Genomic DNA, 25,346 nt, shown 5'->3' with positions numbered 1-25,346 from the left:
TATTGTTTTTAAATTTAACCCGACTTCAGTAAGAGCAAAATAAATTGCTTGAAAACAGAACATTAAAGGTTTATTTTAATATTTCTGAAATATATTCTGTATATTGAATTTTAGTATTTTTTCATCCGGGATTTAATGATTGTGACAACAAATGTCGTTCCAGTGGCAGGTTGGACTTAAAAACAAGAAAAGTAGTCGTGCTAATGCTTTTTATTCTCAGTTTGATATTTATAAAGCAAATCAACAATTGATGTTCTGGTTGAAAAGTTGTTTTACAGCTATAAACAAGTGGTATTAGTCAGGTCAATACTGGCTTTTTATTTCCAAATAAGGTAATAACCTTTCACTATAGGAGCTAAAACTTGTTTTTATGATGGAAGAAGACCATACATCAGTCAGGACAGGCCGTCTGAATCATGGAGGAACCTGAAGCCATGGGAACTGAGCTGTAACCACGGCGATCAGTCTGCAGGTCAAAGGTCCTTCTGCTGTTCTTCCTGATCAGTCTAACAATGGCTGATCAGGAGCTGCTGCCTGATGGCATCAAAGGCCCGTCGTCATTCATGTACAGAAACACACAGCAGGAAACGTATGCAAAGCTGAAAGAGGAAACCCAGAGACCTTCATTGTTTACAGTGAAGCAAAGTTTCAGTCTTTTCATTTCTTATTTTACTGCATTGAGAGTTCCTAACTAAAGGTTACAAGGATCACATGTACAAGTGTTTAATTTACCTTAAACTGCTTTAAAAGAATAAGAAAGTTTATAAAGCAGAAAAAGCCTCACCAAACAATGCTGTGAAACAATATTTACAATGAAAACAACGAGAATGTATTAATCCAAATAGTTTTCCTCTCTGAATGTTTCAACTCCTTCCATATTTCATGTTGTTTTCTTTAGTCCCTCATCCAGCAGCGTCTCTCTCAGTGAGTCGTGACAGAGAGCAAAACTTCAGCTCTGAGTCTTTGACACTGAACTGTGGAGGAAACTCTGCTGGGTGGAGAGTGAAGATATTTTCAGAATCAGGTCACCTGACTATATTATTGCTTTTAGCCTTGGAATAACCTCATCTATGCAGTAATAACTTATAGCTGCTGCTTGGATTTAAAATATATCTTAAATCTATTGAAGAAATACATCAGTAGATATTTTGGTTTTACTTTAGTGTCTTTTTATTTTTAATCTTTTTTTGGATTGATACATGCAGTAATGTAATAGTTTAATAAAGTGATCAATTAAACATGAGCGAGAGATTAAATTTTGAAACAAGTTACACATGCTTTAAAAAGAAACACAATTACATGATACATATGCATAAGATGTAAAGCAAAACAAAATCAAAACAACACCTACAATGTGAAATCAACTCCTTTTCTACATTTATCATTCTTTTATATACAAGAATGTGAGAACAAGTGGAGTACAGTACATCACTTATTATCCTGCTGGATGTTCAGAACAGATGAAGTTAAACGTCTCAGTATCATTTTTCTTAAACCACTGATATTTTCCTTTTGTCTCCATGGCTCCAGACATGTCACAGTCGTCCATCGGTTCATTCTGGGCCGAGTTGTTGTATCTGACCATCTCATCACTGACCCAGAACCATAAATCCAGAGTGCAGGCGTAGCTCAGTCCAATCCAGACATAATCAGTCGATGCGTTCTTGACTTTCTCCTGGATCCATCTCTGATCGTCCATGTTGGTGATGGTGACCAGGTCATGGTGGTTCTCTCTGCAGTAGTTCAAGGCGTCCTCCCAGGTTTATTTTGTTTGATCAGGATCACGTTATCTGTTGATAAAAGGAAGAAAAACATATTATCTGTAGCTTCAACCTTGTCATTATTGTCGACTGACCATCCATCCATCCATCCATCCATCCATCCATCCATCCATCCATCCATCCATCCATCCATCCATGTGGATGGATGGATGGATGGATTCAGAGTACATGTAAATACAAAATGTCATCTCACCATCATAACAGATGAAGGTTTTCTTTCATCACAGTTCTCATTCCTCCATCTGCCTCCATCATCAAACACAGTCATGGCACATTGACCACTGTTGAGTTTCTGATTATTAAACTGTAGATTCCAGTGTCTGAAGGAGGAACTGTTTCCATCTGACCACCTCCAGGTGTCACTGAACAGACCAATGAAGATGTACTCTGAATTTACAGCCGTGAACTTTAACCCCTTGTTCACTTCTCCATCCTTTAGCTGCTTCAATCCACTGATCAGGTCTGTGTGTTTCTCTCTGCAGTAACTCTGAGCTTCTGTCCAGTTCTTTGATTCAGAAATCAGGTGATATTTCTGTGATGAATTATTTTCTGTGAAACAAAGTCAGAGCAGAAAGCATTATAACATTAAAGAGGGGGTCCAGATTATTTTCTCACTATTGTAGAAGAGAAAATTATTACACCATATGCAAAGCATTTATGGCAATATTTTTTTCTTCAAAGTGAATGCAATAACATAGTTACATTAAGAATAATGTTCAACATATATTGATTTTGTTTTTCTGAAAAACCTCATGTTTATTTTTTATTACTTCAAAGTCTTAAAAGGCACAAATCTATATAAAAACAGTTTTTCTCACCATCATAGCAGATAAAATTATTCTTCTCATTACAGGATAAATCTCCCCACTTGAAAAAAAGATAGCCATCTTTCCATGTAATCACACAGTTTTGGCCTTCAGGTCCCAGATTATTTGGTTCTTTTGGTACATTTGCTTCATATGTTGCCCATTTTGTCTCACTTTCATTGAACTCCAGTCCAGGCAGAGACCAGTACCATGTTCTGGTACCATGTGTTTGATTAGACAGACCAATCCAAGCTTCCTTTATATCTCCATCTAAGATGTTGATGAGTCTCTTCATGTCCTTCATGTTAGTCACTGTGACCAGGTCAGTGTGTTTCTCTCTGCAGTACTGCTGAGCTTCAGTCCAGGTTTTATTCTCATTAATGTAGTGAAACTCATAGAGCTGACAGTCCATCACACAGCATTGACCTAAATACATTCAAAAGCTTGTTTGAGTTGATCAAAACAGACAGCAATACCAACTTTATTATAATGATAAGTAACAGTATTTAGTAGTGTTACATTTAAACATTATATTAACAGTATAAGGTAGAGGTCTGCAACCTTCACAACACAAAGAGGCATTTTGTTTCTTTGTTTTAAAGCTGAACGACTTACCTAACAAAATGAGCCACAGTTTCCACTGCATGTCTGCTCTGTCAGATAGAGATTTGTACTGTTGGAAATAAATATAACAAAAGACTTAAGAAATATGTATAAAAACTAAAAAACACTGAAAATAGAGAAGTTGTACATTTTGTTTCTAGAAAATCACTCAGATGTTATTTAGTTATTAATAGGTTAACAGTCAAATCTTCACAAACTGTGGCGTTTTATCAAAAACTGACTTACGAGATAATTTATTAAATCACAGCTTCATAAATACAATTATAGAAATTGTAGTTTACATGTTACCTCGGTAATTAGACAAGTTTCCTTTATCTTGGTATAAAACCAAGATAAAGGAAACAATCATTGCTGTCAAATCTTAATTTTGCTCCACATATTCTGTGAGATTCAAGTCAGAACTTTGATTGGACCAAAGTGAAATTTTAATATTCGTTAAACTTACAGAAAATAACTGGAGCACAGTGATCAGTTTTCATCCTTGTTGTGAAAACGTTTTGTCTGAGTCATTTTCTTCATGTCACTGAACTGTTAAATAATTATTTTACTGAGATATTCATCTGTTAACAGTTTGTGATAAATGTTAACATTTTTATTGACTGAGAGTTGTGTGAAGTGAAACATGGATAACACATGAGTTTGTAACATGACTTTATACACCAGTTACTTGATTTCTGACAATTAAGATAAAGAAACAAAGATAATTTTAAAAAGTAATAAACCCATTGAAACATATCTGCTAATAATAACAGTGGAGAGAGAAACTTATTAGTTTATGAAAACATACTGATATTCATATAGACAATATAAAGTCACTATCTACTCATTTTTGAGACAAACTAAAACTGGACTTACTTTTAGTCAAATTTGTAACCAGATACTTTATGCAGATCCACTTACCTTAGAAAATAACCAACAGATGATTCACTAATTTCCTCTTAATGTCCTTTATGTTTGTCCCAACAAGGTTGTTTTTGTTCTAAATGTTCCTATAGTAACTTCCTGCTATGTGTCTTTATGTTTTTCAATGTATGAAAGTTTTGAGTGTGTGAAGTAAAGAATATGAGTAAGTTCCACCCATAATTTCTGTTGACCAGCTTTTAGCAGTTTTTCCTTGTCTGTAGTTACATGTCATGTTTCACATCCTTTTCCTGGGATTATGTAAAATAAAAAAATCCCACTTGTACATCCTGGATCAACAATGAGCTCAGTGAGCTCAGGAACAACATTTGAATATTCAAACCTTGTGAGAACATGTCACACTATGCCTAAAATAATTTACACTTCTGTGAAAATGTTGTTTAAATGCATCAATATGTATTTATTTAGCAAAGAAGTTGCTGAGAGAGTGAAGCTCCAGGTGGAACAAACTTACAATTGAAGGCAAAACTTTTCTATCCTGCTAAAATCAAAAACCCAGAGTTGTGTCTGGGTTTCCCTCCTGGATCTGATTCTCACTCTGCTTGATCTGAGAAAACCAGAAGAAGTGAATTCACCCATTCACTCTACATCCTTCACTTATTACCTATAATTTAAACATTTGAGATTACAAGACTGTTAAATAACTTCACTGATTAATATTTTCCATTTTGTTATTTCCTGTTATGAAGCATTTCTTGTTCAGTTGCTGTTTTTCATATTTCCTTGGCTGCTCTTCATAGAGTTTCCTTGTTTGTTCATAAATAGAACTCATTTTATTAACTAATTAGGTTTTTCTTCCTGGTGAAAGTTGTCGTGCAAACAGTGAGTCCTGACGTGCGAAATGTTTCCTTCTCCCATCACAGCTCCTCTTTTCAGCTGCAGCATTTGAATATTAAAACACTGAGATCAAATTCCCAAATGGAAAAGTTTCAGATCTGGATTTCAAACGCCTGTTTTGGTTCTCCTCTGGCTCCCTCTGTTCCTGTGGGTTTTTTGTTTTTTATCAAAACAGTCAACACTTTCCATGCTTCCAGATCCTCTCTGCATTTTGGTCCATCAAAACTCACAACTCATGACACGCAGAGTTCATTTCACTTCTGAATTTATAGGTTGTTTTGATGAAATACGTTTTTTGTTTTCTCATTCTATAAATGCAACTCATGACTAGAGCAGTTTAGTTTCCCACCTCAGACTGTTTCTGCCATAAATTTACCATAAACAGTCATATATTTCCCTGTTATCGAAGGATTTACAATTTTGAGCTGAATGGACTCTGGCCAACTGAATACTTGTACTAAATCTTATATCTTGCCAGATAAACATACATCAATATTTGCATATAACCGTTGACGACTAGATGAGTTGGATCGCAGGAGGCTTATTGATGAATTTATATTATTGGAATCTATATTTATATTTTGGATTCATGGATATCTTGAAATAGCTGTGGGAAAATGATTAATATTTTTGTGACAAATGATTTGTGATATTTTTATTTTTGGAAAATACAATTTATTTGATCATTTTTCGTGTCATAGGGTGTGTCATGTGATGGTATTAACAGTTTTTCCCAGTCCAGAAAGAATTTCTCCCAAGCGAGACAAATAAAGATACTAAACTTTTTGATTCAGTAGTCAGTAATAAAGTGTACGCCACAAAAACTCTCTTTATTTAATATTTTACAAACATTTGCACAGCCAAAATATACTTGTACAAGTATTGGTGCATTGTTATCCAGTTAGAAAGATACAAGAAAAACACATAAAGCCATTAACTGCTGAATTAACTGTATGACATTTTCTATTGTTTGAATAAGGATATTTGTTCCCTTAGCAGAGCTTTCACATCAATAAAAAGTGTGTATTATATATGAGACACAACCCCGGACCAAACTTATAATATGAACATTTATACATTGCTACAGCAACATAAAGTATGTGCTCAATCAATAACAGTTCACATAAAAAAAATTTGACAATCAAAAACAAACGTTTGATTTTGCCAAACTGTTTTACTCCAGAAATCATCAAGTCAAATTATGTGGCAAATATATTCATAATGTAAGAAAATTTTCCTCAAAATACAATATATTTAAGTTTTTATAATGATAATAGCCTCAAGCAACACTTGCTACAGTTGTAACCAAGTCCAATATAAAAGTATTTTGTATTGAGTTAAGTTCATGGAAGTAATAATAATTTTGAATATTAAACATGTTTGCTTAAATATGTTAAAGTTTCAGCAAACATATACTTCTTACAGACCCAGAACCAGACATTCTTCAAGCAGCTACTCGAAGTAATATGGTATAATAAGTTAAAAGAATTTGAAAAAATGTACTTAAAACCACTTTACAGAAAAGTAATCTTCACCATATTTTATTTTGAAGGGCTGAGTCGTGGGAGCTTTCCAGAGTTGAGCCTGGAGAACAGAGATGAGCTTACACTGAGTTATGTGACTGTACTGGAGGGCTGTGTCTGCGTTGGGTTTTCCTGCTGTTTCCTGAATCCTGGACCGAGGGACTGGTTATGGAGCTGAAGACATCTTGCCATCACAGAGTAAAGACAGGTGAAATTCCAAGAAGGTGCAAGATTTTCCCTTGGACTAAGGTACCAAAATCCACGCTTCAATAACACATCAGGCCTGTAACAGGATTTATTATTCTTGCTCAAAGCTATATTATTGTGTGAAAAGAATAGAAAATAACTTGTGTATTACTCTCAGGTGAGTGAAACTTATAATAGGTTTAAACCCGAGAGTGTATTAGTTATTATTTGTAAGTTAAAGGGGTTTAATGAACTTTGGGGCCCTTACCTTCAGAGCAGTATAACTGGGCTACTCAGTATTGGCTCAAGACAAGACAGCAGGAATATCTTTCAAGTTTATCTCAAGAGCACCAAGATAATCAGAGCTTCCTTAAAATCGGGACAAAAATTGTCAGCAAAATCTTGCATGGAGTAGGCATTGATTAATTTCATTCATGACTCAACCATTTCTATTCTTTGATACTCCTTTTCAAGCTTCTTAGGATGTTTTTTTTTTTTTACATTTTAGAATGTGTCTAGAATGTGTGGCTGACAGGATCCTCTGAAACACTTGCGTATTTTTGAGTTTGATTCTCATCTCTTCCTTTTTAAGAACCAAGAGACTTAAATATTGGTTGAACTGAAATCTAAATTAAGATCCACAAGAAGAAAAATAAATTCACTACATCAAGTTACTACATAGCTATACATCAGTACTGTAGTACTTCAGACCGGTCTTGATCTCGAGGCCATTTTTTGATGGTTTCGTACTCAACTGCATTTGGTCTTTGTTTTGTCTCTGTCCTGCTGAAGACTCAGGATTTTATTTCAAGACCAGTGAAGACCGCAACTGTGGAAATATCACTTAACTTACAGCATACTGCCCAGTTTATTTGTGAACATGTTTGTTTTCACTGGATTTAAAACGCACTGATTAAAACCTAAGCTATAACGTGACTTAACAATTACGTGTTTCTGTTACTCCCCCAAACCCTTCCCCACCTTTCATACGCGGTGGTTTTCTTTGAGCGGCAGAAGATGTCTGTCTAATCATCAGTAATAGAATTGCGCTTCATAAATCATAAGAAATCTGATGGCGACAGCTAATTCAGCAGCACTTTGCTTTCGCAGACGTGTGAGAAGTATTTTTTTGTCAATTAGAAAAGAAGTTCAAAGAAAGGTAAGCTCCGTTGACGTGATGTAAGCAAAGGTAGGTGTACAGAGACACTTAAGCATTTGTGATGGAAAAAAAAAGTTACTCACTGCGCTGAATTATTGTGCGGAAGTGTTGATGAATGTGGAGCACATTCAGGACACTGTGTCCAAAAGTCTGCAATATAGTGATGAACGATCCGAGTCTCTGAACTTCTCTTTACTAAGACGACAGGACTGGAGCCTCACTGAGAGCCATTCTTTGTTCTTGTAATGCTCTGCGTGCACTGCAGTAGCTATCGTTATTTTTATTTAATTATATACATTGATATTTATTTAGTTGGCAAATAAATAAAACACAAGATCAAAAAAATTAATAACCAGTCCAGGAATCAGCATCAAAAAACCTGATCGGAGCATCCCGTCTTTTTAGATAAGCAGAACAAAGAGTTTGTGTTTAAAACTGGTTAAATTGATTTCAGATTGAAGTATTTAATATCTAGGTGTTTTTATGAGAATGTGAATCTTTCAGATCAATTTGATTTGCAATTTTGATCATATTTCACATTTGATTGTGTCATGTAGAGCGAGGGGCTGGACTTGGGCTGGCCTTGGTCTCGGATCCTAAAACTCTTGGTCTTGTTTTGGTCTCAGGTTAGATGGTCTTGACTAAAACTTATATACATTAACTTATTTGATTCCAGCAGGAGCTACAACATCTTTTTCATACTGATAGCTACATCTACTTTTGTAATAACATTACAGACATATACATATTTCAACATTTTCTTGCTATTTTTCAGAATTATGTACAGAACAGTTCATCATTCGTATTGCAATCCCATGTCTGAACATGAAATTTAACTTAGAGATGCACAGATCCGATATAAAATATCTGTATCGGTTCTGATATTGAAAAAAAAAAAAAAAAATTGGAGTATCAGTGACAACGTGTCCAGTTCATAGGGGCTGATCTATTCAGTTTAATTCTATGCTTTGTGCTCTGAGCGCCGTCGTCCTTTCAGATTTGTTGCAGTTTATTTTTCACGTTTCACTAATGTAGTAAATTTATCGAGTGATGCTAAACCTCAGATATCAATATCGGAAGTGGAAAAAGTGGATGGGTGCACCGCTAGTTTTACTGGCAGTAGAACGTGAGGACGTTCTGTTGGTTTCCTCGTATCAACACGGCGGGACAGTGAAGGCCACGCGACAGAGTGTCCAGCCAGGCCATGTACAAAGCGCTGGGGCAATCGCTTTGAGGAACTGGAAGGCTCCTGCAAAGAAGATACACAAATAAATATGTTGATAAATATTCCATCAGAAAGCTGTAAATGTTTCTTCATCCAAACATTTTCAGGTGTTTATAATCTGCACTCACACTAGAACAAGAGCGGTGTGGTGGGAATTCTTCCGAATGATTTCATTCAGCCTCACCTTTCTCTCAGACTGTAAAAGGTAAACAAAACATTAGATATTTTTTATTGTACTATGACATATTTTTGCCTCAAATATTTGCTAAAAACACCCACCTTCAGCTTAAAGGCTTCAAATTGTTTGTCAGACATCTTCCACGGAGTGCTTTGTCTCAGCTCCTGTACAGAGATGCCTTCCTGCTGCTCATCGTGCAGCCTGAAGGGGGCGACGCTGTCCACAAATCTGCTCAAGCTGAAACGAGAAAGCAGAAGTCAATTTTCCTGTGAAGAACAACTACGCTGCCTAAATATCAACACATACAGATGGAAACCTGTGAAAGTGAGTGAGTCTTATTGGAAACACCATGATGATGGAATCTGAGACAAATGGACTTTCTGGACCTTTTAAACCAATAGTTAAAATACCAATTCTGTAGATTATTTATTAAAAGTACATTACACTTTTTGTGCTTCATTAACATAAAAAAAGATATATTATGAAATTTATCTTACCTTTTTGGATGAGGGTGTTTCTCAATATCTGTCATGACTATAACATCACTAACGTCCAAACGAAACCTCTTCAGCAGAGCCATCATCCTAAAATATATATAAGATCATATTCACTGCATTACACTGTGTATAGAAGTTCTCAAACATCTTGATTTCAACAAAGAGATGAATAGCAAAAAAAATTTTTCTCTTCTGAGTCTAAATCTTTCTTGGAAAACCTACTGGTTGCGACCCTCCTCCATGTTTTGTTCGTCGCCCACAATGAAAACCCGGACCTTGCATCGGCGCCAGCGTTTCCTCCTGGTGATCAGGTAGGGCACCAGTAGAGTCAGACCTTAAAACAAAGTGGTTATAAATGTTTGTACCACTGATCTGAACATAAATGTCGGGAAGACATTTATCTTAAAACGCAGTTTTAAGATAAAAGGATTAGCACAGAAACAGACTGTTACTAAATGTAAGTATTTGGCCATAAAAATAACATTTTTGCAAGTAAACTTATGTTTAAGGCATGTCTCACAGGTTCTCTTACAGTCAGTATTTTTTATTCCAAATTATGTTTGGTTCCTTTAACATCTACAAAGATTTCTATCTCACAAGAATTTGAAAACTCATTAGATACTAAGAATAATTAAAAAAAAATTCATTTTAATTTTTAATTACAGAAATTAAATGCATGTTAATTTTTTTAAACAGCTAAAGAGTCTTGGTTCAACTGTAAGGTTTAAAAAGCACTCACCCAGCATCACTATGCCTTTTAGTGGATAGGTTTTTCTGAAATGTGATGTGACACACTTCCAAAAAGTTCAATTTTTGTCCTATCAGTGCATAATATTTCCCCAAAAATCTTCAATGTGCATTTTTTGGCTAATGTAAGTCAGACTTTCTAGATCTTTTTGGCCAGGAGATGTTTTTGCCGTTGTAAGGCCCCCATTGCTAGTATTTTTATCCTGATCACGCCTGGAAAGGTTTACAGCCGTTTCATGTTCTTCTTTAATCAATAAATAATCTAAGACTAAATCCCTTTCAAATCCAACATTCGCTCGTATTACTCACCTCCATCGTCTGCTATCCAGTAGACATCGATGGTTTTCTTTCCCTGGTTGTTTTGAAACACGGTCCTCATCTGATCGCTGCTGCCTTCGTCAGACATGTCATCAGCTGCAAGACGAGGAGAAACTTTAGAGGAAAGAAAAACAATCCCACATGTACCAACATGTTTTTCATTAATGGCTTATCATGTGAATAAACTTATTCGCGATTTCCATTGCTTTTCTTAATTTATGAAAACACCTGAATTGTAAAACAGCGTTGTTGTTTTTTAAACATTAGCAGAATAACAATGTTTTGAGCACATTTGTAATGGAAACGCGGCTACTGAAAATGGCAAAAACCCGCGCTGAATCACATGACCGGCCTCTTCCACTTCCCCTCCAGAAACAAGCAGCAAGACGGAAATAAAGGTTGGTGTTTAAAGTCAGTCCATTTTATTTAGCAAGGTGATACCAATATGTTAAAAACGGACCGATATCAACCGATAATATTTGTACTAAGTCGTGAATCCGGAGAAACATTGCAAAACAAAAACTACCAAAACTAAATTCACTTAACTTAGTGTTAAAGTCAGATAAAAATCCTTGCAATTTATGATTATGTGAACAGCTATAATGGTTGTGTTATTTGTTTACTGCAAACGCCTGAAAAACTTAGACCTTTGCCAATAATGCAAACAAGCAACATGAGTTGCAACTTTGTGAAGAGAAATTAAGGGTCAGGAAGGCATGTTGAGTTTTAACACCTAAGAAACATTGAAACAGTATATGAGAGTCAATATTTATGGTACCTACCTGCGGTATGTGTTTATACAAAAGGACGCTTAATCATTTGTGTTGCTGCATCAGTCAGTAACTTTTAGTTCAAGTGAAAGTTGCTATGGCAACAACAGCTATGATTTCTTTACTGTAAACAGTAGTGTTGGGAAAATTGTATATATCAGACATTTGTTCAAATTATTTATTCTGAATGGCTTTAACTATGTTTCTGAGGATACCTCACTGAAGGGAGCAGTCAACATAAATGTTTTGAGAGTGTCAGCCGGTTTCGCTCGGCAAGAAGTTCCTGTGCCCTTAACACAAAAGACCGTGTGAAACTGTACAATTTATTATTGTTTTATTGTACATGAACCTGTGTTCCAGAAGATATGCTGTGTAATTCTGAGTCACATTGCAGCTGTGTGACCTATTCCTATTTCTTACAGCTTTGACGTGTATGTATCTAGGAAACGTCCCGAAACAAATGAAAAGAGGATTTGTTGGGATGTTTTCAGAGCTGTAGGAGATTGTAACTGAAACACATCTCTGTCCGTTCTCCTCGCAAGTGAAAAGAATCTAGCTCTCTTGTCTGTATCTGATGTTCTAGGTGTTTAAACCTGACAAACAGAGAGGTGGAAGATGTTCTCCGAAAACAATGACTGTAATCACATGGCATTCTCAGTATCTTCACAGTTGTTTCTTGCGTTACTTTTGAAATTTGTTTCATTTTTGCCATGTTTATTCTAGTAGAAAAGTTCATAACAGAATTTTATATTTTTGCTAACGTGTCACCTCACCCGTTTCCTCTTCGTTGGTTTGCTGGTCCGGATTGTCCACATTTTCATCGGCCTCAAAGCCCTGGTTGACTGTGGGGTTCAAACCACCTGGTCAGATCCATGTTAGTTTGATTAACACTTTATGTGGTAAAGTCCAAAAATAAAATATTGAGTAAAAAAGAAGAAAAACCTTCAAATTCTAAATCATCAGAGATATCCAGTCCATCCATCATTCTCAAGATGCACAAACCGTAGTTGGAGTCAAACGCGTCACTATAACAAAAACAAACACTAAATCAAATACCACAGTCTATTTTTAGCATTCATATCGCAGCTGCTGATAGTTCAGAAATTACATATTTTGAGCCAGTTGAAAAAAACTCTCAATCTTACTAAATGGTGCTGATGTAATCCTCGATGCTTTCCGGAGCGCTGTCCCTCCAGTTCGTCTTGAAGCCCAGAACCAGAGTGTTGGGTTTCAGTTTACCAAGACCGGACGCCTTGAAAAGATTGAAGGTGAACAGTTAATATGATAAAATTTTGATTAAATATAGTTAAAGCACTTCATTTGATGGAATATTTATTTCAATGTTTGTCATTTTTAACCTTTTTAAATAGTTTATTTCTGGAACTTTGCAACACACACTCTAAAATGAACCGAGATTTGTAGGTTTTCCACCCTTCCAGAGTCCTTTTATGTTTGAATTAGCAGTTACTGCGATGTTCACTTAGCTATTTTTGGATTTCCTAGTAAACACATTGGGAAATGATTAAAATAAATAATTTTTGTTACCTGTAGCAGCTGCTTAGTTCCTGCCTTTAAGTTGTCAGCAGTGAGAGGAGTGTAGAACGACCGCACCTTTCTCTTGTTCATCCACTTAACCAGGTAGTTTGTGGTGTCCTGAGGCCGCGTCTTCCTGTCCTGCTCCTAGAAAGGGCAAAAAAATAGTGTATTTCATTTATAGAAACATTCAGTGAAGTTAAATGGGACTGAATGGCAACCAGAAATAGGATAGTGTTGATAAAATGTAGTTTTATGCTCATTTTTTAAGGGGATTCTTGGTACATTTGACCAAAAGCTCCTACCAGTATTATATCACCACAGATCATGAGGCTGACGTGCTTCGTGAAAGAGCCAACAAAGTCCACCAGTGCAGGCCGCTGGTTTGGAGGGCCAGTCAGGACGAGACATTGGGGCCTGAAAGAAGAAAGCAACAAAATTTGGAATTGGACAGAATGCCGGGCAAAAGTTTAAAATCGATCTAATTTGTTTATGTTTCAAGTCCAAAGAGCTATGAGAAGTTTTAATAAAGTGTGGACTCTATTGGCCCATTTGACCATCATCAAATAGAATGTTTTTGTCTGTTTGATAACCACTCCTTTAGCTTTTATGTTAATATCAGATAAAATGGGATTTCTTTTATAAAGCAGACATGTTGTACCCATTTATTAAACTCTGCATTAAGGTTTCCCCAAAAAGAAAAAACACAAAAAAATTCTTTCTCTTGTTGTCGAGAATAGAGTCGAGCTGTTTTCCACATCAGGAAAAATAGCAAAAAAACTTGAAAAATATTCCATGTTGCCTGAATTTCAAACATTTAAAATGGATTTATATTAAAACTTGTTCCATTAACATATTTCCTGCTTAGCTTTTATGCTATATGAGTAGATGAAATTAGGATTAATGAGTTTTGACATATGCCAGGCAATGCAAAAAGACCTAATTTAAAACTGGTTCATTGCCCTTCCCTTCCAGACAGAAAGTGTCGTCAATGAACCAGTCAAATGTACAGTATCGTAATTCTGCCACACTTTGCACTATCTCCCGTTTAGAATCTAGTGAAATTAATCTGAGGGCCAGTCTTTTAATCGACAGTAAATAGCAAATATATCTTGCTAGACATTGAAAAGTTCAGTTATGGATAAATGGGCAAATATATTTACTCACAGGACTTTTAAAGAACCGCATAAAATTAAATTGAGCAAAAACATTCAAGAATTGGATGAGTAAGAAAATTTTAAAAATAAACAAACACCGGAAGGATCACTATTGGGTTAATGAAAATATATTGAAAATCTACGATATTCTTTAGGACGACTCACCTGAAATTCTTCACATGATCCTCCACTCCGGTCAGAGAGACGGAGGAAGACAAAGCTATGTTGTATATGCCTGCCTGCACCGACGAACCCCAGTTTACCTCTGTGGAAAGGGAAATGATGGCTTAGCAAGAGCAAATGCAGAAAAACGTTTTCTGCTTGCTTCCAATTAAACTCAGCTGAACTGAGCTCAGGTTCAACGAGCTGCACCCACTCGGTTTGTTGTAGTTGACGTATCCAAAGAGGAAGATGATGATGCAACAGGTGACCAGAGCGGCCCACCAGGTGAACAGGAACATCAGCAAAAAAGATATGAACGATCCAAACAGTGCCGTCCATTTGCTGTAGTAGCGGAAGGACGGCCTCCAGCCTGAAAGAATCGACAAATAAGACGTGCTTTTATTATTATGAAATATTTCTACTCTTGAGTAAAATTACTGAATTTTCTACCCACTGCATGAAAAACAAACATGGTTTAACCATAAATTCACCAGACACAGACACACACCTGCAGTTTTTGTTAAAGTTTCATAAGTTTTTTATTGAAAGAAACTGCTTTGGAACAAAGTTTTTTTTTTTTTTTTGCCTGACTTTATTTAATTTTTGTTACTTAAATGAATTTTTGTCAATTTTGTCTTTAAGATACCAACATTTCCAATTAACTTTATATTTTCGTCAAACGTATGTAATTTTTTAGTCATTCAATTCTTGAGTAAAGTTTATCCCAGATACTTTTTTACTCTTACTTGAATAATTTGTTAGACAACTACTTTTTTAACATTTATCTGAATTATGCTGAAGTAGTGTCACTCTCACTTCAGTACATTTTCTTGGGTACTTCACCCACCTCTGGTAACCTGAATCAAGTCAGTAATGACTCAGCATTAAGGCAATGATACTAAGGTATTTTCCTTAGCAAAGAAAAATACCTTAGGAACCAAGTTTTTAGACTTTCAGATTGGTTTTATTTCTGTTTTGCTTGTCTAAACATGTTTTAAATTTGGGATCTTTTATATCTGCTTTTGCGACAGACTATTCAAATTAGCTCACCACTATTCACATTTACAAATCTGTCAGAACAAGTCGAATGGTCCAGACTGTTTGCACAAGAGTGACCCAGGATTCAGTATTAAACCTTTTTGTGTGTGTGTGTGTCTGCTTGTGGGAAAAAAAAACCCCCAAAAAAGTACATAAATACATAATGAACAAATTTCCCTTAGTCATGAGAATTAATGTATTCAGTTAGGTTAGCTGTACTAGAACAAGTAGAAGGCCTCTTAACCTGTTGAAAGATGATTTGTTTTTTCTTTGTTCCCAATTTAAAATGATTTCTTCTTTCCAGAAAGAGACTCCCAGTTCGAAACACTATTTCTAATTTCTCAAACTACTTTCAGTCGAAAACGCCTCTAACTGCCCAGTAAAATAGCCCCTCTAATCTAGGGACCAATTTAAACAATCCTTACTGAATGAAACACAGTTGTAATCTGAGATTATTTTTATGAGTATTTATCTTTTCCACAATAACCATTTCGTATAATTTGCTCTTAAAATAAACTGCATTATGGGTATCTGTTATTTACACTATGTCAAGGTAGGACTAATTTCAGACATTAGCACCAGCAATTAACAAAATGTAGATTATGATGTTAACTGCAAATACATTAATTAAAAACTTTTTTAAAAAGGTAAGCGACTTACCAGGGGAATTGGTGAAGGACGCATGAAAACAACTGAAGTTAATCAGGGCATAGGAGCAAAGGAAGAAATTAGAGATGATGGGAGCGATGGAGTTGAGGTCCGCTGTATTGCCACAAGGGGCACAAAAAGACAAAATGTAAACTTGCATCATTAACCTCTGTAAAATATGAGTAATCATTTGTAAAGATATCACATCTCACACACCAACAAGGATGACGGCTGTAGCAATAAAGTAGGAGAGAATGTAAGCTCGACGTGGCTCGTTGTTTTTCCCATAACCTTTCCCAAAGAAACCGATGTACGGGTATATTTGGTCCTTGCATAGGCACTGAAAAAAATACAGGAAATTTGTTTTTTTCAGTGTTGACACGGAATTTAGTGTTATGAAACAGAATACTTTTAGTTGAATATTGTTTCACCTGAAAGATTTTGGGTGCAGAGACAAGAAAACCCAGGGCAGAAGACAAAGTGGCAGCAAAGATACCCACAAGGATGATGTAGTAAACACCAGAGAGTTGTCCAAGAACCTGGTTGGAATATTTTAGTAAAATCAACAGTAGATCATTTTGTACGTCCTCCCTTAGATATTGTAAACGACACTTCAGTGAAACAGTCAAGACTATCGAGCTCTGACAACAAGTTTGATTGATACATTGAAGTTGTTGGCGAGTCCAAATCGACAGGTCTGCGACTGGATACAGTCTGTGAAGTTCCAACCAAAGTTACACGCCAGTCCCACGCAACCATTCGTGTTGTTTCCTGTCATGATGTGACTTCTGTTCCCAGAGGCGTCCCGCACTACACATGAGCCTGGAAAAAAAATAAATACTCCAAGTCTGAGCTGAGCTTCATGGTATTTCTCACATTTTTTTTTTTGAAAACTATCATTTCTTTACTGTACTGACGCTAAACCGGAAAATTACCTCTTGTATTTTCATTTTGTTCAACAATTTTATTAACAGTCAGTTACCATTGGCAAACACTAACTTCAGCAAACTAAAGGATTTACTGAGCCAATCAATAAGGCGAAAGAAGGAATGTGATAAAAGTAACCCACCAGTAGTTACTGTTATTACCACGTAGCTGAATGTTGTCCAAAAAATAGCCATCAATGTGCCTTTTGGGATAGCTGATGCAGGGTCCTGCGAACAGAAGTTTGATCATCACCTTGTTCCTTGCAGCTCAATGCCTTTCATTCAGCCTTGTTGAGATTCAAACCTTTAGATCTCCACAGATGTTGACCCCAGACAAAATGCCAGTACAAGCAGGAAAGAAAATGGCAAACATCTGGAAAAAATAGCCTTGAGGGCCTCGCCAGTTTGGTGTGAGGTTCTCGATAAAAATATCGCCTATAGAGAGCGACATCGAGTCAGGCATTGCATTTCAGATTACGTCACTGACTGCAGTGTTTGGTGCAAAAGAGAATATTCTTTACCTCGGTATCCGAAGATGCCGATAGCCTTCTTATCAACGGTTGGAGGAATTACGGTGCCAATAATGTAGTTTGCGAAGGACACCATAAGCGCTATGAAGAACAAAATCTGGGCCTGAAAGCAACACAAAACAAGTTATTTCAAAACAATGATTAAGTGAAAAAACATTTCATGAACTAAACAAAACAGTGTTGCTTTCTCGCACAAAATTCCCCACAGATAGACTAACCTTGGACTCCCACTCCATTCCAGCCTGAGTAATCAGAAGAAGAATTGTGACTGTGACTACACCCACAATGCGGACGTCATTGATCGAATCCACCATGATGGCACCAAAGTCCTAAAATGAGTGACATAATTCTCACAAGATCTATGCAACATATTGGGTTTTAATATGAAACGCATAATACAATGAAAAGATTTATGGAAATTTTTTTACCTGTATGTGGTTTAAATCATTTTCCAAAATATATGCACGAAAAACTTAATCTTTTGCCGTACACTAAAATTACCTTAAAACATACTCACTAAACTTATAAGTATAATTTTTATGTCTCTCTAAATAAAAAAAGGATTGACAAATGTATTGAAGATGAATCAAATCCACCTACATGCATCAAATCACGAACCACCAATGAAAAACCAACAGTGTGGAGTGCACAGGCCAGCGCGTTTGCAAAAGAGAACACCAGTCCAATTGGTGCTCCAATTTCAGGACCCAGAGTACGGGAGATCATGAAATATGCACCGCCTGCAAAATGTTTCACACACACACAAAAAGGACTTTTTTAATGAAAAGTTAACAAAAGAATATTCAAATAATAAAACACAGATTACAGCTATAAGCTTTGCGTTGCCTCTCAAAATGATTCCTATCCTATCAACTAAAATCACATGTATTGGTTTGTTTAACGTGATGAGTTGTTAAACAAATTTATTTTATGTAAAAAGTGCTTTTTTCTCTCTTTTGTTTTTAATTAGTGTTTACATTGAAAATTTTATTTTTGGAATTTGCTCAAATTTCAGGTCAGCGAAAACGCAGCCACTGCCAATTTATGCAAATGAGTACTTCTGTCTTAATTAATACTCAATAAAAGTGCCTTTGGTTTCTCTCTTTACACAGAATATTTTGTGCATCATGTCATTGTTCCTTCATGTTTCTCTGCTGAGTACAAAAATGTCAGGCAGGAAATTGATGTACAATTTGTTTGTACTGATGACCCAAGCTACATATTTCCCATCATTTTTAATTTACAATAATGCATATAAATTTTTACATTTCATTACTTTGCACATGGAACTCACCTGATATCACCCTCCCATTGGTGGCAATAGCAGAGATGGACAGTGCAGTCACAGTGGTCACCACCACGGACATCATGATAATTACACAAGTCAACACTGTCATCAGACGAATATATATATGTATTAGTTATTATTATAACTCATTCCTGTATTTCATTTTCTTCTTGAATATGTTCAGAAAATAATTTAGCAAATCTGTTGCCGTTTTATTTTTCTCTTTTCTTCCTTTCGTTTCCAAGATGTATACCTCAAATCGAGTATCAAAATCATTTCAACCATAATTCTTTCAGTTAAAAAAAAACAAATAAGTGTAACAGCATTTTACCAGTGTGTACACCAAAGACTCGGATGGTATGACTCACCAATGCCTGCCTGAGACGTGATCCATGACAAGCGCAAGAACATGATAACCCCCCAAATATTCAGCATGCAGCGCATCTGTTCCCAAAGAAACAGAAAACAGCCGTGGGATGTTTGTACAGTAACCAGGTAAGTCTGCTGATAATTTAGCTGCCAATTCATGAATTATTTATTCTTTTTTTTTTTTTTTTTTATCTTATTTTATTTTTTAACGAACATTGTATTCCTAAAAAAATCTGTTACCCGCATTGAATTCAGTATGAAAGAAACAAAATCTCACCACGACGCCGATTAGCCAGCCAAATCTAACTGGAGCTTTGCCCTTAGGACCTTCAGACTCTTCGTTTTCCATATCTGGTGCTGGCAGGCTGCCTGAGTCAGAGGCGGACGCTCCATCCATCTCCACAACCTTTAGTGCAACGGAAACAACCAGTGACACTGAACCATCTGATGGTCTTAAACTGTTTAATAATTTGTTTAAAGGGGCAACATTAGGTGTTTTCCAGGTACATCAAATTATTGTAGAGAACAAAATGTTACCTCAGTTGTTATAAAAATGCTACGTGTATCAAAAAAGAAATTTAACACCTTAAAATTTGCCCTCTGTCTCTTTAAGAAAGTTATTTTCTTTCCAAAAATCTGCGTTCAGGAAGTCATCACAACATTGCTCCTCTATTAAACCTTTAACAGCATTTTTACCAGCGTTGCACTGAGTTGTAGCTCCTAGAAAGAGCTTAGCTGAGGCTAGTTCCATCAAATGATAGCTAATTGCCTCTGGCTAGTATGAAGGAGCTGAGTGGGGGAGTCACATCTCTATGTGAGGTGGAAGCTAGGAAACTTCCGCTTCAGTTCAGATGACATTTTGGACATCTGAATTGTTGCCATGTGAGAATCAAGGATTTCTTAAACATGCATGAAAAACTCAAGTCAAAATTCCAAGAATGGTTTTAATTATAACATAATGTAAAGCTAAAAAAAATAAGCGAATTTCACATAATACTGCTGCAGTGTGAATAGTAATATTTATCAGATTTAATTTAAAAGAGATCAATTTTATTGATTACATTCCTTTTGTTTTCCCATATCCTGCCATTGATGTAGTAAAGAAATCGAATCCACCTAGCAGAAAACGCATTAATAACAATTAGCCAAATGGCATGAACTAAAAGACAAACATACCTCAAATGTTTTGCGCAGGGTTTCAAGAGACGGCCTGCTTTTTATCATCTGACGTGGCAAAGAATTGGCATAATTCTCCAGCTGGGGCACCAGGTCCATGGTGCTGTAGACGGAGGCCCTGCGCAGCTCTGCCCTGGAGCCGCGACGCTCTGATGTTCTGCATGACAAGATACAGAATCATGTCTATCAAACTGCAGCTTTTGTTTGAAATCTTCCAGCTCCACTTTTGTTGCTTGTTGCAAGCGCAGGGTGAGTGAAGAGTAAATCTTCTAAGACGCGTGACTGATGGGAAAGGGGCAGAGCAAGGTCAAATATGCATTAGTGGTGCAAAGCTCCGCGCTTGTTACAGTCTGTTAAACGTCCACGACTTTTTATTTTTTCAACATTGTGAACTACCTGCTCCTCTGAACTATAAATGACAGATTGAGACAACCTTATATTAGACATTCTCATTTACTTTCTTCTGTGTGGTTATAAAAATATGCTATCAAAGCCCGGTGGTGACCCAAACTCACCATGAAGGTGGTTTAGAGGATCAGGCTGATGTCTACTTTAGAAGGTATCTTGCTTTGGTTCTGATAAGAGAATAATTATAATATCTATAGTATCATTGTTACAAATTACAAAAACATCAATATTCCCACCAGACCTCAAACAATAAAAGTCCAGTTGGATTTTACGTCAGATGATGAGAAAAATGGTACTGTATCTTTTTTCTTTTTTTTAAATGTGTGTCAATATTGTTTTAAGGTAATCAGTTTTTGGTTGACACAGCTGATTATCTGAGGAAAGAAGCTCTATATCTTTTCGTCTTTATTTCCAGATGGCTTCGTTGGAAGTAAAACACAGCAGCATTGGAGGGAGGCAATTCGTCATCTATTCCTAACCCGATATGAAAGCAAAAGTGAACTTTCTGTTGGGAGAAAAAAAAATGCCTGTCCAATATGTAAAAAAAGGACTTTTAATGACGGCACCGACCTGGACTCCTCATCAGAGACGACGATGGTGGGAGGGATCCGGATCCCATTGCCTCCATTTACGGTGCCGCCATTAAAGTGGTGTGAAGAATACCTGGGAGGTCCCTCCTCATTGGAGGAAAAGTGCACACTCTGGGCCAGGTTACGTTTGGATGCAAACTGCCCCATTAGTGCGTCCTGGTGCTTCCTGTGGAGTGATAATCATTTGACTAGAATACACTAAATTAATAAATTTACTTTTTTTAAATCAGAATGCTAGACTTTAGGACCAAAATCAAGATTAACGAGAAACATGAGAATAAAAAACCTTGAAGGAACACTGAAAATTTTGCTGATTTTCTAAGAACATAAATAGAATTTTGTAAGACCACAAAATGAACAATATGGAACAGATACTGACATTTTTCCTCGTTTTGAATCTTTTTGACATAATCTTTGAAGAATCTATATTGCATATAGTGTAGTTTTTATTTTGGAACTTACTGTCAGTGATGCCAGTAATGCTGATGCAAATTGCATTGCAAATTTAATGAGTCCCGGGTTGTGCTTTTTTGGGCTCATTTTTGAATGTGAAGTTGCTCATTTGGGCTGAATAAATACCAGAATTTGTCTGACATTGAGTTAGTTTTAGTTTATCATTTCCCAAATGATCCGTCCTGCTGTGTCTTTGTTAATGTTAAGTTAATATATTTGCTATGAATTATGTCAAATTAAGTATTGGCAAAGCTGAATGTAATTTTCACAGGTGGCAGAGTGTTGTTGTTTGCAGCTGCTGAAAGTAACAAAGAAAGTTAGTTTTAATGTAACTTTGTTATTTTCTAAAACAAGTAGTCAGTAATCTGATTAAAGTTACTTTTTCAAAGTAACTATGCCATCACTACTTACTGTACATTGACCATACACATAAAATAAATGAAGTTTGTATATGCTTCATGGTATATTATTTTGGTGTGAACTCCCCTAACAATGTGATGTTTCACTTGCATCACACTCGGTAATATTCTGGCAAATACAATTTCACATGCAAAAATTCTTCCTGCTTAAGCCATTATTATATCTGAAGTTTCTCCCAAATGAGAAGCAAAGAACAAATATTACTCCATGTTCCAATTTTAGACTCTGAAAAAGAGTTATTCGGTCTAAAGTGAGATAAAAGGTTGAAAGAAGGAAAGAAAGAAAAAATCTTATACTCACAAGTAGTTCTGTAGCTAATGAAAGAGATGCTTGATCTGTCCCCAGGTCAAACATACACCTTTTATCAATGCACCGCAAAACTCTTGTAATTTATACCTTGATAAGTCAGGTTACAGCCCTCCCATTTACTACATGCACTTTCCTCCCCCTCAGACACACGCGCACACACACCCACACACACCCACACTTATTCTGACTTCAAAAATCACACACACCCAGACGCATGCAAAGGTATTCGTGCACACAGGCAAATGTGATTGCACAATGCCTTTTGTTGAGCCACAAATGGTTTCCAGTTTTCCACATCCAGTTTCTGGAAAATGGTGTCTGGAAATGTGAGTCTTAGACACAAAACTATACAGAGTGTGAGCCGCTTGTTTGGTAGCAGTAAAGTTATTGGAGTAAACAAGGAGAACAAGTGGGTGCTAAGTTGCTGTGGTGGCTTTGAAAGATTAATGCAACTTGTTTATGTTTCTACCCAATATGAAATCAATCAACTTTTTTTCCCAAAATTTGTTTTATCTGCAATTTTACATTTACCTGATCTGTGTTACAACGTAGAAATGCCACAAAAAAACAAAGCTACACAACAAAATCCCAAATTTAGATCTATTGTTTTTCCACTTCAGATGGAGATGGTCTTTACTTTTAATTTTGAAAACTAGTTTGAGATTCAAACTTAAAACTTTTTAAAATGAGTCCATATAAGAAATTAAACTGAAACTCAACTTTATTTTTTTCCTATTTATTTGTTTTCCAGATCTGTTGACAATACATGGGCTTGCAGTGTTTTCTACATCAATAAAAATCAGGAAGATCCTCCTCTGCGTTGTCACTGATCATAGTAAAAATAGTATCATGGCCCCCTATGCAAGAATTGATTTCAGGAACGTCAGCCAAAAGCCATCAGAATGATGCCAAAAACCCACTGATCGATTTCTATAAAAAACTAACTAATATATAAGATTTTGACAATGTGCTACAGGTTGAGGTGTTGCAGGAAACTGAGAATTGCGTATTGCAGATACACTGAAGCAAACACAAATAGGTGCTTGAGTTTGGATTGTGGTTAATGTTCTACATTGTCCTTTAACAAAGAGGTTTTGGTAAAAGTCCCCAACTAACTAAAAACGAAACATTACAATAACTTTGAGATCCCATTAACAGGTGGAGATTTTACTTTTTGTGCAGTGTGTTCTCCATAGTCCTGCTATAATTAGACTTGCTGTCAGGTGTTGAATACCTGACTTGCACACAAAGCCTTTGTGCTCCAGCTGAAGCCCCTCATTGGCCCCACACTGCTGGAAGAAGAAGAAGAAGATGATGATGTCAGCTTTGCTTGGATGCAGTAGAAGTGGATACAAAAACTGAATCAATATTCCGTTGACAAACCATGACTTTCCTTCTTTGTTAAAGCTTTTCTTCTTCTCGTACTTTCTCGGAACAGTGCAACACAACTGCGGTACTCAGAAGACACAGCAGATAACAGCCTCTCCATTAACACCCACTGAACAAATTACTGCTTCACAGTTCAGCAGAGGTTACTGATTGGACGTCTAAGAGAAATTTAGCTGAAATTGACTGGGGTTTTTTTCCATTTCTCACACTTAATTGATTTAGTATGAGAAACTTTTTGTTTTTTTTTTGGCATTGTTGACCATTTGTTTTCCATGTGTGCCTATATTTACTCTTCAGGGGTCACAGGGCATGTTGATGTGTGTCTGATGTCATGGTGTGCAGCGATTGTTTATGTGACATTTCCAAGAATGCTATTGCTGCTCCCCCCCTGCTTTTTCCTTGTTTTGTCTCTCTAACTTTCTCGTTTCTCACCATGTGTAGTTTCCAAATAAACGCCTCCCTGTCTTCGCTGCTGGCTCAGAGGATGGTGGGCTTTGCGGCTACCGATGGAAAGAGGTGGTGCAAGAGGCAGAACCGCAGGAGATGTCCAAAAAAAAAGCTGTTCCCAAACGTTTCCCCTCAAAGCAAAATGCAAGATGAAGAATCAAAGCGTCCCCAAGACTCTACAGCCCATCACCTTCTTCCCCGTCAATCTTCAACTCAGCCCAAGCAAACAGATCTCTACATCCTCCCATCGTCCTCTGACATCCTCTTTAATAACTTTCAAAGCCTGAGTTTCAATGAGAAAATAAACGGCGGCGATGGATAGCAGCAGTCAATCATAATGACGGGCAGCCATTAAACGAAAATATTTTAAAATATAGGGACAGGGTCATAAAACCAGCTACAAGTAAAATAAATTAAATTAGGTATTGCGCATAGATGTGCGCGTTACCACAAGGTAGGACGGATTCAGAGGCAGCACAGATAGTTAAACACTTGTGGAAAAGGGGTTCAGTGAAGATTGAAAAAGTTTGAAATAAAATAAATCCTACTAAGGTGTATATTAATTTTATATTCAAGACAGAATTTGATGTAAATTGTGCATTTTGTGGTTCATATCCTTAAACTGTTGTCCACTTGTTTTGGCGCTGTCCCTTTGTTAAAGCTTTTTGGCAGGTTCTGACTTTATCCACAACAACATAGAAGCACAATTTATGTTTTTGTTTTTTTTTATTAAAGTTTTTATTATTTTTCAGAACATATGTATATAACCCCTCCCAGCCCATCCCCTCACAAAACAAATCAAAAAGAAAACCAAAACAAGCAGGTCAGCGCAAATCATATCAATAACAGTTTCACCGAGAATTGGCATATACAAATATCCTCAATGTTCGCAGAAATAACCATAATAAACAGGTTTACTGTAAGCAGCATT

At 36.3% G+C, this 25,346-nt stretch overlaps 1 protein-coding gene and 1 pseudogene across 2 annotated transcripts; both read right to left on the bottom strand.

Annotated features, from left to right (window-relative positions):
• Positions 1-1,318: 1,318 nt before the first annotated feature.
• LOC129355608 (C-type mannose receptor 2-like) lies at positions 1,319-4,248 on the bottom strand (annotated as a pseudogene).
• Positions 4,249-7,905: 3,657 nt separating this feature from the next.
• On the bottom strand, positions 7,906-22,624 carry LOC129355632 (solute carrier family 12 member 3-like). 2 transcript variants are annotated; one of them, XM_055025222.1, is made up of 28 exons: positions 22,571-22,624; positions 21,378-21,563; positions 20,400-20,556; positions 19,501-19,629; positions 19,223-19,298; positions 18,861-18,956; positions 18,167-18,306; positions 17,785-17,895; positions 17,558-17,669; positions 17,341-17,471; positions 17,180-17,264; positions 16,775-16,932; positions 16,542-16,649; positions 16,327-16,450; positions 16,123-16,224; positions 14,639-14,794; positions 14,428-14,527; positions 13,411-13,522; positions 13,118-13,252; positions 12,718-12,824; positions 12,515-12,597; positions 12,346-12,432; positions 10,794-10,898; positions 9,960-10,071; positions 9,738-9,824; positions 9,342-9,477; positions 9,191-9,258; positions 7,906-9,086 (listed from the first exon to the last, which is right to left on the bottom strand). In XM_055025222.1, the coding sequence occupies exons 2-28, from the start codon at positions 21,542-21,544 to the stop codon at positions 8,948-8,950; spliced, it is 3,123 nt and encodes a 1,040-aa protein (XP_054881197.1). In that variant the 5' UTR covers positions 21,545-21,563; positions 22,571-22,624; the 3' UTR covers positions 7,906-8,947. The 2 variants fall into 2 exon arrangements, with proteins under 2 accessions (XP_054881197.1, XP_054881198.1); XM_055025223.1 differs by having other exon boundaries at positions 12,346-12,414.
• Between the last annotated feature and the right edge of the window lie 2,722 nt (positions 22,625-25,346).

The sequence above is a fragment of the Poeciliopsis prolifica genome, unplaced genomic scaffold (genome assembly GCF_027474105.1).
Source record: "Poeciliopsis prolifica strain line A6 unplaced genomic scaffold, Auburn_PproV2 SCAFFOLD139, whole genome shotgun sequence".
NCBI lineage: Eukaryota > Metazoa > Chordata > Actinopteri > Cyprinodontiformes > Poeciliidae > Poeciliopsis > Poeciliopsis prolifica.
This window is presented reverse-complemented; position numbering and strand designations above follow the sequence as displayed.

Coding starts and splice junctions, on each gene's coding strand:
- LOC129355632 (XM_055025222.1), bottom strand. CDS start 21,544: ATGGGGCAGTTTGCATCCAAACGTAACCTGGCCCAGAGTGTGCACTTT. Junction 18,307..18,860: donor CAATGGGAGGGTGATATCAG/GTGAGTTCCATG, acceptor AACATTTTGCAG/GCGGTGCATATTTCATGATC. Junction 12,598..12,717: donor GATTACATCAGCACCATTTA/GTAAGATTGAGA, acceptor TTTTTGTTATAG/TGACGCGTTTGACTCCAACT.